Source organism: Rhinatrema bivittatum, chromosome 2, assembly GCF_901001135.1.
Source record: "Rhinatrema bivittatum chromosome 2, aRhiBiv1.1, whole genome shotgun sequence".
Taxonomy (NCBI): domain Eukaryota; kingdom Metazoa; phylum Chordata; class Amphibia; order Gymnophiona; family Rhinatrematidae; genus Rhinatrema; species Rhinatrema bivittatum.
The window spans coordinates 28,317,346-28,333,323 of record NC_042616.1 but is presented as its reverse complement, the minus strand read 5'-3'; the positions used below and the strand labels follow the sequence as shown (position 1 = coordinate 28,333,323).

General features: G+C 47.8%; 1 protein-coding gene across 2 annotated transcripts in view; it reads left to right on the top strand.

Moving 5' to 3' along the window:
- Window positions 1-650: 650 nt before the first annotated feature.
- LOC115085850 (zinc finger protein 658B-like) overlaps window positions 651-15,978 on the top strand; it is a 35,003-nt gene continuing 19,675 nt past the window's right edge. For both annotated transcript variants that reach the window (XM_029592353.1, XM_029592352.1), the window contains exons 1-2: window positions 651-1,022; window positions 8,435-8,561. In XM_029592353.1, coding sequence (XP_029448213.1) covers window positions 732-1,022; window positions 8,435-8,561 — 418 coding nt within the window. In that variant the 5' untranslated portion in view covers window positions 651-731. The remainder of the gene's footprint in view (window positions 1,023-8,434; window positions 8,562-15,978) is intronic.

The window sequence follows — 15,978 nt, the reverse complement described above, 5'->3', positions numbered from 1 at the left end:
GGTGGAGGAAAAGAGACTGAGGGAGAACGGGTGAGGCTGCGCAGTGGCCGCACATGCTTGGAAAACTTCTAGAAGATCAGCTTGAGAGATCAGAGCCTGACTTGGTGCTGTCAGATGACGTCATCAAGTAGGGCAACTGTAGTGGCATGGAAAACCAGCAGAGCCTGTGCTGAGGACCAAGGAGCTGTAGCAAGGGGAGAGAGAGAGCAGAGTCAGCCAGCATAGCACTCTAGCCAATGGAGGTCTCAATCCCTTGTACTTTCCTGCCCCATTCTAGCCAGAGGAGGTCTCCCTCTCTTGTACTCTCCTGCTGCACTCTAGACAGAGGGGGTTTCATTCACTTGCAGTTTTCTGCTTCCAGATATGCTCTGTAATTAGCGAGCCCGATGGAAAAGGTTAAAGCTGTGAGGAAGTCGCTAGAATTATAGCTAAAGTGTCCAAAGATAGCTAAATCGGCTCCTCGTCCCATTCACAGTTCTAACATCTCCATTTGATTCAAAGGGTCGCCAAATCTAGCTACGAAATAGCTAAACTGGCAACACTGGGCGGGAGCAGTAGGTGGCAGCAGTCCGAGGCGGCTCTCCCCCAGCCTCCCTCCTACCTCCCTCTCTCCTGCTTCAGATTCAAATAACTTTATTGGCGCTGACAATGTTACACATCCTCCTCTCTATCCCTTAGGAGAGAAGAAGCTGCAGGGGGAGGGCAGGGCTGTGCCTTTCTCTTTTTCTCCGATGCTGACGATGGGGAATAGAAAGGGGAAGTCTCCCGGCGCCGGCAGGAAGGGGTCCGCTCCCTCCTCGGTGCAGCCTCTGGCAGAGCCCCCGGGGGCAGGGCGGGCTCTGGATCCCCTGCAGCCCAGGACCTTGGGCTCTCTGTGGATGGTTCTGGTGCGGCTGGAAGCCACAATGAGCAGCAAGTTGGAAAGGATTCAAGGGGAAATCTCCTCGCTGGAGCTGCGCTCAGGGACCCAGGAGAAGGAAATCTCTGCTCAGGCGAAGCGGCTGCAGGCGCTGGAGAACAAGGTGGGACGTTTCCTCCCGCAGGGGAGAAGCTGCCACTTGCGAGGGAGCAGATCCTGCAAGAATCTGAGACTTATCTGCTCACCAAAGAGGAAGAATAATCTTACACCAGGGGGAGGCTTTGTTAATGACGGAGGAATCTCCTCCTCCAATGAAAATAAAATGTTCCCATCTTTCTGCTCCTTTTGCTGAGCCACAAATTTCAAGTTCCACCCAGAGCTAAAAATGCCCCAATCTGTCCCGAGTCCTCCTGTCCCTCCTTGAGCTGTCGCCGGGACCTCAACTACAAACATTGCCAGGGAAAAGCACGGCTCGCACTTCTACTTTTAAGATTTGTGCATGGAAAGGCTAAAGGAAGTTAGGGCTCTTCATCTTGGAGAAGAGGCGGCTGAGCCGGGGGATATGATAGAGGTCTTTAAGATCATGAGAGGTCTTGAACAAGTTAATGTAAATCGTTTACTCTCTCTGATAATAGGACCAGGGGGCATTCCATGAAGTTAGCAAGTAGCACATTTAAAACAAATCGAAGGAAATCCTTTTTCACTCGGCGCATAGTTAAGCTCTGGAATTCATTGCCAGAGGATGTGGTTACAGCAGTTAGTGTTACTGGATTTAAAAAAGGTTTGGATAAGTTCCTAGAGGAAAAATCCATAAACTGCTATTAATCAATACGAAATAGTAGCTTGGGATCTATTTAATGTATGGGTACTTGTGACTTGGATTGGCCACTGTTGAAACAGGATGCCGGGCTTGATGGACCCTTGATCTGACCCAGTATGACTTCTTATGCAACAGAGAGGTTTTCTTGGGGAGGAGCTGAGGGGGCGTTTGGATTTCTGCACAGGTATTTTGGATGTAAAAAGTGTGCAGGGAAATTTCCAGGTACAAGTGAATCGGTGCAGGGATCAGGGCAGTGCCTTACCAAGGGTCTCTGGCACCTGGGGGCTAGTGCCTCTCCAGTGCCCATCCTTCTTGTACTAATGCTTAAGGTCACAGAAAATCAGTGGCGTCTCTAGGAAGAAGAATTTTGGGAGGGAGCCAAAATGACATTTCCTCATCATACCCACCTCCATAGCATGGCCCCCTGATTTAAAATTGGCTGTAAAAAAAAAGTCTTAATAAGAAAGTCCAAAGGGTCTTCTGCATAATTTTAAAAGGCTGGCTAGTTTCACACTTCTAGTAAAACTACTATTAAACTTATTTGATAGCCTCATTCAGCTAATTCTATATGGCTATGAGAGTGAAGTCTGGAATGTATACAAGAAGGGAAAGAATGTCAATATAAATCCTGCACTTCCAGTTCTGTAACTCTGTGCATCCACTGAAATTCCTCCAACAATGCAGCTTGGATGTTTCCCTTACAGCTCATCATACTGAAAGATATTTTCAAATTCTGGTGTCACCTCACAGTAATAGCAGCGCAAACACCTTTCACTGCCAGAAGAACCTACACAAAACCCTACAAAAAAGACACTCAAAAGCTATATAGCAAACTTATCATAACATAACAGTAATAACACCAAGGACTCAAACAAGAAACCCTACCTGTGAAAAAACACAGGTAAATATTACCCTGGTTCCCAGACAGAGCAGAGACAGACCCTCACCAAATACAGAATAAAGGATCATACATTAGACAAAACCTGAAATGGAAACCCCAAGAAGTCAGAGAGTGTAACAATGGAATAACAGAACCACCATTCCTCATAAAACAAATTAAAATCAAGAAACAAAGCATCAGTTATAATAGTAAAACCATACTAATAAAAGAATATGTTAAAACAACTGATAAATAGAATTTCTATTAATTAAAATCATATACATTTTTACAATTTCCCAAGCACCAATAAAATATTTCAGAACAGCACATATATCAAACAACACCCAATAATTAAAACTAATAAGGATAAAAAAAAGCCCCTGCTGGCCATAGCTGAGAACTCTTGATTTCCAGTCACCCTGATATTGTTGAGGATTAGGGGGCTAGTGGGGTGCACAAACTTTACCCTCTCTCTCTCACACGCATACTCGCATGTCCATTCTCTCACACATGCACTATCACATACACACTCAGACATACATACAAACCCACAACCTCTCTCTCACAGACACACTCTCAGGCTCTAAGACCCTCGCTTTCCCCTCACCCCCCACAGATAAGCTCTTACTCTCTGGATTCTCTCATACACATACACACACTCGCTCTCACTCTCACTGGCTCCCTCACATACACACAAGCACACAGTTAGGCAAGCTCCCAGTCGCACACAAATACAGACCCCCAGGCAGGCTCCCATTCATTCTCACACCGCTCTCTCCCCATTCCCCAGGCATGCACACATTCATTCTCACACACACACACAGAGACCCCCAGGCAGACAGGCACCCATGCATTCACACACACATGCACCACACACAGGCAGGCACCTATTCTCACACATTCAAACCCCTGGAAGACACCCATTCATTCTCAGACACACAGACTCCCAGGCAGGCTCCCATTCATTCTCAGACACACAGACTCCCAGGCAGGCTCCCATTCATTCTCACACCGCTCTCTCCCCATTCCCCAGGCATGCACACATTCATTCTCACACACACACACAGAGACCCCCAGGCAGGCAGGCACCCATGCATTCACACACACATGCACCACACACAGGCAGGCACCTATTCTCACACATACAAACCCCTGGAAGACACCCATACATTCACACACATACACCCCCAGGCAGATTCCCATTCATGCACACACTAAAGGCAGACCCCCTCTCTTTCTTTTGCCAGCAAACTCAGAGCCTCTCTCATTCCTCTGCTACCACTGTCACTGCTGCCGCGTGGCTATTGGGGAGGCGCCGATTGCTGCTATTGGCACTGAAGCCCATTCTGCTGCCCCCTCTGTGCAGGCCCCACGGTATTAAATATTTTCGGGTTTCCAGTTCCTCCATGCCGATCTCGTACATTGTGAGATCTGCATAGAGAAAGTGCTACTCTTGCACATTCCCAAAGATTTCATGTGCCAGTCGGTAAAAATTAATTAAATTTTTTTTTTTTTTTTTTTTTTTACCTTTGCTGTCTGATCTTGGTTGGTCACAGGTTTTTTCTTTTCCCCCACCCTTTCTTGTTTTTTTGCCAATTCCTTTTACAGGGTCTTTTTTTCTGTTCTCTCTCCATCTGTCGTCTTCCTTTCTTCTGTCAAATACACCCTTTGGTTCTAATTCTCACATGCTGTCTCTCTCACACATAGGCACAGGCTCTCACACATGCTGTCTCATACATACATACACACTGTCTCTCTCTTTCACATGCAGTCTCACTCTCACATGCTGTCTCACTCAAACAGGCTCTCACTGTCACATGCAGTCTCTCACACACACACAGGCTCTCACATGCTGTCTCTCTGAACATTCAGGCTCTCCCACACACAGTTTCTCAACTCACTCTCTCACACACACACACAAAATCTCTCAACTCACATACACACTTTACAGGACCTCAGCCTCTCTCTCGCCTCAGGGCCTCCTCCTCTCGGGCCGCCGCAACCTTGGGATGGGATCCTCCTCAGGCCACTGCGAGGTGGGATCCGCGACGGCCCCTCCCGCAGACTCTGCTCCGCTTCTGCAGACTGCTGAGCTCCTCCTCCTTCCTGCCATTGCGGCTCCGGCAATGTTTTTCTTCCGGGGCCATGCAGGCAGGAAGGAGGAGGAGGAGCACTCGGAGGGTTTGGACGTGACTTTTTTTCTTCTTCTTTGGGCCGTGGTGGGATGAGGACCCTGCCGATCTTGCTGCTGTGCGCAGCCGGCTCACAACACAGCAGCAGTTCCCTGTTCAGCCGCCAGTAGGAGGAGTTTTATTATTATTACAGAGGTTTTATTTTTGGTTTGTTTATTTTATTTAAGCATTTTTATATACCGAGATACGTTGGGAGCATCATCTCGGTTTACATTTAACAGAACGTAGCAAATAGCTTCACAGAAAACACATATCAAAACGAATCAACAGACAACAAGCGATAGAGATTGAAAACTGGGTATGAAAGCAAAACTATACAAGTATTTAAAAGAGATTTACAAGTTACGGAGATTGAGAGCTGGGTATGAGGCAAAACTTTACAGGAATTTACACGATATTTACAGGACTTTTAGGGATTTCAGGGGGGGGGGGAGGTGGTGTAGGGGGTGCTGAGGAAAATTAGGTGTATGAATGTTTAAAGAGCCAAGTCTTTAGGTTCCGTTTAAATCTTATTGGGCGGAGGTTAGGAGACCTCTTGTTCCAGAGGGTGGGACCAGCAAAAGAGAGTGCACGTTCTTTGGTGGACTTAAGCTTAGCAGTTTTGGGAGGAGGACTATGGAGCGTGGCACCGTGTTGTGATCCGATGGGTCTGTTAGAGGTACGGAATCGTAGATGTTCTTTGAACCAGGGCATGTCGTGGTTGTAGAGCGTTTTATGTATGATCACTAGGGATTTGTATAAAATCCGGGCGTGGATGGGCAGCCAGTGAAGGTGTTTGAGGACCGGTGTGATGTGATCACCTCGGTGGGCATTGGTGAGGATACGAGCTGCCGAATTTTGGAGAATCTGACGTGGCCGTAGGGCCTATTTAGGGAGGCCGAGGAGCATAGCATTGCAATAATCAAGCTTGGATAGAAGGGTGGCTTGAAGGACTGTACGGAAATCGTTTGTGTGAAGCAGAGGTTTCAGGTTTGTTTTTTTTAGAGTGTGGAGCTTGAGGAAACCCTTCTTTCAGGATGGAATTGATGAATTTTTTTAAGTTATGGTGTTTATCGTGGATAACACCAAGGCTGCGAACGTGCCAGAGATTCCAATTTCACAGAGGCGCTCAATTTATATAGTTGATTGTATATGGTTTTATTATATTGTAAACCACTCTGACCAGTTCTTCTGTTGGGCGGTATAGGAAAGCTGAGAGATAAATAAATGAAGTCCACTGGCGGCTGCATGGGACGCCCCTACAGCCCTGCGCCCAAGGGCAGTGCCCCCTGCCGGGCCCCCTCCTCGCCAATGGATCAGGGGTAACTTTTGTCTAGCAGAGTTGTCCACGTGGCCATTTAAAACAAGGGGGCTCAGTTTGGCTCGGAGGCCGTCACCGTATTTAAAAAGAGTCGGCAGGGGATTGCTCCAGCTCGTTGTCTGGTCTGGGAGGGAGGGGGTTAGCGTGGGAGGCACAGAGGGGACCAGGGACGTGTGTGTGTGTGTGCAGGGGGCTGGGGAAGTGGCGAGGCCCTTCAGGAGGGGGTGTCCTGGGGGGAAACCCTGGAAGGACCTGATCATGATGATCTGCAGGCTCGGGGAGACCCTCTATTTTGTTCCCTTTGGTTTTTTTTTCCTTTCTTTTGTTGATAAACCAAAAATATAAAAAAAAAATGTTCAAATATTTTCTGGGAAAGTCTGTTTTCGATTTTTTTCCATTAGGAATAGAGCAAACACTGCCTCCTCGGACCCTGATCCTGCCGCCGCCTCTTCTCTCAGTGTTGCCCCTCACAACGCGGATGACCAGGACATGGACGATATTCAGCTGCCGAGCGGCTAGTGAAGTTAGCCGGATACGCCTGACTTAACTGGGATGTTCAGTGCTGCTGCAGCGCCGCTGAATATACCCGGCTATGTTAAAATCAGCCGGATATATATTTATATATCTGCCTACTTTAGACCAGTCCTATGGCACAACCAGAGTTAGCCGGATATCGGAGTACCTACCCAGCTAACTCTGCTCCTTCCACCCCAGGAACATCCCTCAACGTATCCAGCTAAATTCTAGCCAGATAACTCATTATCCGGGTAGAGTTTAGATGAATAAACCATTTAATATCGCGGCTTAGCAATTTAGACGGATAACTTTTCAGTTACACACATACTCATTCATGCATTCTTACTCACACATTGCTCACTCATACACTCACTAAACTCTCACACATGCACTCTCATATATATGCTCACTTATGCACGCAAACTCACACATGCTCGCTCATGCATTCTTGCACACGTGCTCGCTCATGCACTCGCTAAACTCTCCCACATGCATTCTCATATATATGCTCACTTATGCACGCAAACTCACACATGCTCGCTCATGCACTCGCTAAACTCTCACACGTGCTCACTCATGAACACTCACTCTCACACATGCTCTCATGCACTCTCACACATGCTCACTCTTGCACTTTCACAGATGCTGACTAATGCACACTCACTCATGCACATGTTCACTCATGCACTTTCTCACTCATATACTGACTCATGCACTTGCTAAACTCTCACACATGCTCACTCATGCATTCTGCCCCTCTCACGCAGATTCTCACTCGTGCGCTCGCTCACTCTCACGCACATGCTCACTCGTGCACTTGCTCTTTCGCTCACTCTGTCTCCTTCAACAAGCTACAGCAGACAGGACACCTCCGTTTTCTTTCAGTCATGTTGGCTGAGGCTGCGCCTTCTTCCAGCTATGGCTATTGCTTTTCCTTCCTCCCTCCTGGGTAGATCCATGCAACATGACTCTTGCACTTCCAGGCCTGTGCAGGCGCACCAGAGTTTCATGGTATGAGCCCAGTTATCTGGCAATTTTTTTTTTTTTTAGAATTCCAGAGCCTCTGGATCAAACCCGGCGTGCTCCCAGGTATGCGGGTGGCATGATGGAAGCAAGCCTGCTTTTGCAACTGCTGCACTGCCCTCAAAACTGAGGATACTCTAGGCAGCAGCAAAGTGTTTCTTCCAGTCCAGAAAGTGGAAGACATATACAATACAAATTATGCTATGTTTGTATATATATTTGCTTTTATTCCTGCTTTTATGTTTTAGTTGTTCATTTATGTACTTGATTTTATGTTATTGCATTTATATATGTTGTTAAGTTTCCTTATGGATCCTTTTGTACATTGCCTGTGGCCATGCCACCCTGAATGTGCTGATCTTGTCGCATCTTGGAAGCTAGGCAGGGTTGGGCCTGGTTACTGCTTGGATATAGGCGACATGTACATTTGAAATAGAAATACTGCCTGGAACACAAAACTCATCCTGCTGTGTTCGGACTTAGCACCGTCAGGTATCGCGACGCAGCAGAGTCGGATGTTTCTGATGTTCTGGGTGATGCTCTGTTCCAGCTCTGGATTCATTATTCACTGATCTATCCAAATAATGACATTTTGTTGTTCTCTGTCAGAGCTATCAGAGAATCCTTTCATGGTTAGACCTGCAAACTCTGGTTAGACCAGAGAGGAAAGTCACTCTAGACTAGAGGCATGCACAGGAGGGACAAGCCTGGCTGTACCTGTGCAGTAAGAGGTCCTGGTGTCCCCTTCTCCATGACAACAACGTTAGGAGGATAAAGCCAGCTGAGATCTAACACATTCTGAGCCCCTCTGCGTGTCCCTGAGAGTTCCTGCTTTCTGTTTCAGGTGCCGGTGACGTTTGAGGACATCGCTGTCTCTTTCTCCCAGGAGGAGTGGGGGTATTTAGACGAAGGGCAGAAGGAGCTTTACAGGGAGGTGATGAAGGAGAATTACGAGACCCTGAGCTCTGTAGGTAAGGGTCGAATTATCTGCATTTTTAGCAGACCCAGAGGATAACTTGTTCTTATCCTGAGAGAAGGACAAGGATATTGTCATACCCAAGCAGTGGGGCTCAGCCTTTTGTAGAGTAATGATGGCAAAAAAACCGATCAAATGGTCCACCCAGTCTGCCCAGAAAGCTTCCTACAGTAGTATCAACGCTTCATGCACGTTACCCCCGTGCATAGCAGTACACAGACCGTAAACGATGGGGCCTGTGTTTGGTTGCCTGAATCCAATTCCCTGTTTTCCCTCTGCCCTCGAAGAGGAGAGCGATGTGGCAGTTGAGCCTAAAGCATCAAGGCTTACTGGTTAAGGGGAGTATCTCCATGCCTTGTGTTAAAGGGTAGTAACCTCCGCACCAGCAAGTTACCCCCATGCACTCTTTTCCTCATTCCCATCCTCTAGCCTTTAGGAATCCACAGTGTTTACCCCCAAGCCCCTTTGAAATCTTTCACTGTTCTTGTCTTCACCACCTCCTCTGGAAGAGCATTCCAGGCATCCACCACCCTCTCTGTGAAGAAATATACAGAGAATATAGTAATGACGGCAGAAAAAGACCAAATAGTCCATCCAGAATGCCCACTAAACTTCTTATGGTAGTAACTGCAGCTCCATGCAGGTTATCCCCAAGCCTTCTGTTAAGGGTAGTAATATTTACAATCAAAACCAAGCAACACAACCCGTAATAAAATTACTGCTAGCCACATTTTTATGGAGTGAGCAGCCTTCCTGATAATTCAGACAGTGCTGCTTGAACGTGCTTTGCTTTTGGACTTGGCCATAAAAGCAGTCCTATGCTTTATGCCTAATGTCTGTGTATCAGTACCCTGCCCCGTAAAAGTCAGGGCCCAGTGTTGGTTTCCTGGTGGTTCCGAGTTGCCCCACCTTGACATTTCATTTTGTGACCCCTAGTTCTACTGATTTCTTTCCAACTGAAAAGGTTTGTGGTTGACTGTGCATCATTAAAACCTTTCAGGTATTTTGAAGATCTGTATCATATCTCCCCTGCACCTCCTCTCCTCAGGGTATTCATATTTAGTTCCTTCAACCTCTCCTCATAAGTCATTTGATGGAGACCCTCTACCATTTCGGTTGCCCTTCTCTGGACCGCCTCCATCCTGTCTCTGTCCCTTTTGAGGTACGGTCTCCAGAACTGAACACAGTCCTCCAGGTGAGGCCTCACCAAGGACCTGTACACAAGGGCATTATCACCTCCATTTTCTTACTGGTTATTCCTCTCTCTATGCAGTCCTGCATTATTCTGGCTTTAGCTATCGCCTTGTCACATTGTTTCGCTATCTTCAGATCTCCAGACAAAATCACCCCATATCTGCTCATCAGTCTTACATCCCCCATCTCATACAGCTCTTTTGGATTACCGCATCCCAGATGCAGGACTCTGCACGTCTTAGCATTGAATCCCAGCTGCCAAGCCTTCGACCACTCTTCAAGCTTTTTAAAATCATTTTTCAATCTCTGTACTCTTTCAGGCACGTTCGCTCTGTTGCAGATCTTAGTATGATCCTCAAATAGATAAACTTTACCTTCTATTCCTTCCGCAATGTCGCTCATAAAGATATTGAACTGAACCGGTCCCAATACCGATCCCTGTGGCTCTCCACTTAACACCACTCTCTCTTTAGAATATGTTCCATTTACCATCACTTCGCTGCCTCCTGTCCATCAACCAGTTTGTAATCCACGCCACCACCTTGGCGCTGACTCCCAAGCTTCTCATTTTATTCACAAGTCTCCTATGCGGGACTGTATCAAAAACTTTGCTGAAATCCTAGTAAATCACATCGAGTACTCTTCCTCGATCCAATTCTTTTAGTCACCCAATCAAAAAAATCAATCGGCTTTGTCTGACAGGGCCTTCCCCTGGTGAATCCATGTTGCCTCGGGTCCAGCAATCCTCCTGACTGTAGATAGTTCACAATCCTTTCCTTCAGCAGCGTTGGCATTCATTTTCCCACCACTGAGGTGAGGCTAACCGGCCTGTAGTTTCCTGCCTCCTCTCTGCTCCCACTCTTCTCCTCCAATCCCACAGCTCCACTCCCGTTTGCAGGGATCTATTAAGCAGGTCGTTCAGCGGAGCCGCCAGCTCATCTCTGAGCTCCCCCAGTATCCTGGGATGAACCTCATCAGGCCCCACGGCCTTGTCCACTCTCACTTTACTTAGCTCCTCCCATCCATTCTGTTCTGGAAACGGTGTTTCGTCCACCCCATCCGCCTCTACGGTCTTCTGCACCAGCAGCGGTCCTTCTCCAGGGTCTTCCTCAGTGAACACTGAACTGACGTATCTGTTTAATATTTCCGCCATTTCTTCGTCTCTCTCCCCACAGTGCTCCTCGTCACCTTTCAATTTCACTGTTCTACATTGGGCCTTCCTTCTTTCTCTGATGCATCTGAAAAGTGTTTTGACTCCTCCCTTTACCTCTTTGGCAATCCTTTCTTCCACTTGACCTTTTTGCTTTCCTGATTTCTTTCTTCATCTCCCTCACTTTCACCACATATTCTTCCCTGTCTTCCTCTTTTTAGGATCCTTTATACTTCCTGAACGCTGTTCTTTTTGCCTTTATTTTTTCAGCCGCCTCCCAGAGAACCAGATCGGTTTCTTGTTCCTCTTACTTTTCTTTACTGTTCTAACATAGAGATTTGCTGCCTTTGTAATTGCCCCTTTGTAATTTGGCCCACTGTGGTTCCACCTCCCCCACCTTCTCCCAGTCTTCTAGTTTTTTTTCCTCCAGATATGATCCCATTTTGACAATGTCCATATTTTTAAAATGCAAAAACTTGGGTCTTTGTGTGATTTCTCTGTATCCTGTTTGCAGTACCAAACCATACTGTCTGATGATCCCTGGTGCTCAGGTGGGGCACCTACATGGACATTCGAGACATTATCCCCATGAGTGAGCTTTAGATCGAGTATCGCACCCTCCCTCGTAGGTTTCATGAAGGCTAGACCAGCAGTGCTAACCGACCTCTGGCCTTCCCTTTTGGATCTCTGAGCTACGGGGTCTCTGGAGCTCTCCCTGGCCCCTTGGCATATTTTGGTGACCTCGGGCTTCCTCTCAGCAGCGGAAGGTACAGAAGTGGGGATTCACCCTGCGTTAACGGCGCTGGTTCTTATAGTAAGCAGGAAACCTGACTCCGTCTCTTGATGGTACCAGGAGTTATGGAGAGAGAGGGGAGTCAGATAATGCGGCAGTGATGATGTGAGGCAGAGGTGGTGCTGCTCCCAGGTGAGAATCCTCCTGCCGGAGCTGAGGCCTTTCCCCTCTCGGAGCTTGAAACCAAGGCGCCTTGGATGCCTCGTTCATGGATCTCTGCAGGAGGGACTTTAACATCCACTAAACAGGAAAGCTGCACTCTAACTGGCTAATTTTAAAAGGAATGCGCGTATGCCCATGGTGCGCGAGCTGAGACACGTTGCAATTTTATAATCAGGGACGCGCGTATCATTTAAAATCCCCCCCGCTGTGCGTACATGCGTGCGTAATCTCAAGAGGCCTATTCCTGTTCAGGCCTCAGCGCACGTATGCAGGGTTTCTCGCGTGCGTGAGAAAAAAAAGTGTTTTCCCAATGAGTCCACCAGTTTGTCAGGTTGATATCAACAGTTTCAAGGCCTATGAACCTCCCACTTGACCCCCCCGAACCTTCACGCTGGGCCGAAAGGCTTAAAACTCGAGATCTCCAGACTCTCTCCTCACCAGGACCCAGCAGTAAAGTTACATGAACGGCACGCCGACGCACGCCGTGGTCAGCTTTCGCAAAATTCGGAGTTACGTGCATGTGAGTCTTGGCCCCGCCCTGGGATGCCCCGCCCATTCCCTCTCCCCTTTTCCGCTTCCGTATTCTTGACGCGCGCACTTCGCGGTTTCTTAAAATTCGCCTTGCTTGCATGCGGCCCGCATGCGCCCGTATGTGGCCATTTTTTTTTTTTTTGTTGCGTGAGCAGCCCTTTTAAAATCTACCTCTTAGTGCAGAAAAAAATAGCCTAATGGCGGTGTCACTCTGCTCCGCCCAACACTGATGTCTGCCTCCACCTATCAGGGGACAGTAATGAGGGGGGGCACACAGTGTACAGATGACCCCATGATGATGGCTCTGACCCCTCACACCTGACCAATGCCCAAAGGCTGACATATGACATTTCCTTTTCATACCACCGATCAGGCCAGACTCCTGGGCTTTTGCTCTCCTACCAGCAGATGGAGACAGAGAGAGTTTCACGGACACTGTACATAACCCCATGGTAGACTGTGCAAAACCTGCAGTCTGGAGTGTAAAAAAGGAAAAGAAGATAGATTGCCAGTTCGTCCCAGGGGGTTGCTAGGTCCTGGAGGGACCATTCCCCCTGGGTTTAGGCAGAGAAGCAGGGGGGGTAGGTGACCTTGATGGTGGCTCGGTCCTAGATCCCATGAGGGTGTATATCTGGTGATCCAGATCCCTCATCCCCCCCATGATGCAGCATCGGTCCGCTGACAGCTCTGCATTTTGTGGCCTGGCTTCGCAGGGAAGTATTTACTTTTCTTTTTCTGTACCGGTGCTAGGGGCAGCATTAAAGTTTTTTTGTTTAAAAAAAAAAAAAAAAAAAAGTTCAAAGAGGAAGTGCTGCCTCACAGGGAATCACGGTGCCCGGTCGGTAAGAGCTCAATCGCTGCAGCAGTGCTGTTTACCTGGCAAGATTGTTTTCTGCGGCTTTGGTAACTGGGAGATGGGGGTGGCGCGCTGCCCAGACCACATGAGCATGGCGCACAGCAGACGGTGCCACTCCTGTGGAGACCTCCGGGTCTCTGCTCTCTCGGGACGGTTTATGCGCAGAGTGTCTCTCTGGTGGGGAAGACACTCAAGAGGAGCCCAGCGCTAGACCAAAGGCTAAACGAGCCCCGCGGGTGCTGAGGCTTTCCCTGTCAGCGCGGGAACGGCTGCCATTTTGGAATCCCTTGCAGGGCCTGCAGTGTCAGTGGGAGAGGCAGGGGAATCCCCACCTCAGCTATCGCCGTTAGTACCCGGCCCTGGGGAGGTGCAGAGAGGCTTTGGCACCGAGGAAGATCCTCTGGATCCAGACTCAGAGGATTCGCAGGACTTTTCTGTGGATTTTGTATTACTTCTGCATAAAGCTTATTAAAAAGGCAGCAGGAAATGTTTGCTCTTGGCTCCAGTCTTGGTCCACCAAGGATTCTCAGCCGGTGAAGAGGCCCAGGCTGACGAAGAGGAGCAGTGCGCGAGCCTTCGGCACTGTTTGCATCGCTCCCCTTTAGCCAGAGAGAGGAGGAGGAGCAGAGTCAGGGCAGTACGGGGAAGATCTGGATGAGGGTCCAGAAGAGGTCCCGGTAGCCGAGGGGGTTGATCCTAAGGAGATGCCCCCCTTTCTTAAAGAGAAGCTCTGGCCCTTAGTTCCGTATGACCTTAAGGAACTTGGCATCAAAGTTTCCCAGGTGGAATCCGACCTGAAAGGGGCAGATCCCGTCTTGGATGGGCTGAGAGGACCAGCGAAAGCTTTCCCTTTTCATGAGTCTGTGAAGAGGCTGCTTGTTAGAGAACCACAGCACTGATCATCTCCTGTCAGGTGGTGGTAAACAGTACTGAGGGGGGTGCATGGTGTACAGCTGCCCCCATGATGGCTCTGCTGACATCTGACAGTTCATCAGCTTTTGCACTACATATGGTGCGTGTGAGATTGACCAACGTGAAAAAAGGCACCGCCACTAATGATTAATGTCCCATCAATGGTATATTTGAATGTTGGTCTGTGCCGCATCAGAAAGCCAGGCGACGTGTTCTATACACTGAAGAACCGTCCGGTCTACTAATCATTTGCGGCACATACTGCTGCAACACTTAATAATGATTTTTGAACGCTGGAATGCTTAATAATGCTTTTTAACAAAATGAATTTTAAACCAATGTCCCGACTTGGAGAGATTGAACCACAAAGAAGAAATATTCAAGATCTGACAGTGGCCGGTGTTTCGCTATAGGGCATAGCTTCCTCATGGATATCTAAAGAATTTGAATATCTCTCTTGAAGATGGACGCAAGGTCTCGCAAAAGATATCCAAACCGCAGGACAGAGAGGGGGGAATGTGGAGAGGATCTTCTGAAGGAGAGCGCAGAATGTGTATCACCTGCTGAGAAAAGATGGTTTCACGGTGGGGTAGCATCATATTATAACGTCAGGGGATATACAGCGAGAGAGGTTCTGATGCCTGTCTGAGGACCCGTGCTTTTCAATATATTTATAAATGATCTGGAAAGGAATACGACGAGTGAGGTTATCAAGTTTGCGGATGACACAAAATTGTTCAGAGTAGTTAAATCACAAGCAGATTGTGATAAATTGCAGGAAGACCTTGTGAGACTGAAAGATTGGGCAGCCAAATGGCAGATGAAATTTAATGTGGATAAGTGCAAGGTGATGCATATAGGGAAAAATAACCCTTGCTGTAGTTACACAATGTTGGGTTCCATATTAGGAGCTACCGCCCAGGAAAGAGATCTAGGTGTCAGTGGATAACACATTGAAATCGTCGGCTCAGTGTGCTGCAGCAGTAAAAAAAGCAAACAGAATGTTAGGAATTATTAGGAAGGGAATGGTGAATAAAACGGAAAATGTCATAATGCCTCTGTATCGCTCCATGGTGAGACCCCTCCTTGAATACTGTGTACAATTCTGGTCGCCACATCTCAAAAAAGATATAGTTGCGATGGAGAAGGTACAGAGAAGGGCAACCAAAATGATAAAGGGGATGGAACAGCTTCCCTATGAGGAAAGACTGAAGAGGTTAGGGCTGTTCAGCTTGGAGAAGAGACAGCTGAGGGGGGATATGATAGAGGTCTTTAAGATCATGAGAGGTCTTAAACGAGTAGATGCGAATCGGTTATTTACTCTTTCGGATAATAGAAGGACTAGGGGGCACTCCATGAAGTTAGCATGGGGCACATTTAAAACTAATTGGAGAAAGTTCTTTTTTACTCAACGCACAATTAAACACTGGGATTTGGTGCCAGAGGATGTGGTTAGTGCAGTTAGTGTAGCTGGGTTCAAAAAAGGTTTGGATAAGTTCTTGTAGGAGAAGTCCATTAACAGCTATTAATCAATTTTACTTAGGGAATAGCCACTGCTATTAATTGCATCAGTAGCTTGGGATCTTCTTAGTGTTTGGGTACTTGCCAGGTTCTTATGGCCTGGATTGGCCTCTGTTGGAAACAGGATGCTGGGCTTGATGGACCCTTGGTCTGACCCAGCATGGCAATTTCATGACAGGCCTGCGCCTGTCATGAAGAGACAGAAGATGCCTCTCTCAAACCCGCAGCTTGGGATAAAGGAGGGGCTCGCCCCAACAAATAAAGGGGCGGATTTTCCGAGCCCTGCTCGCGTA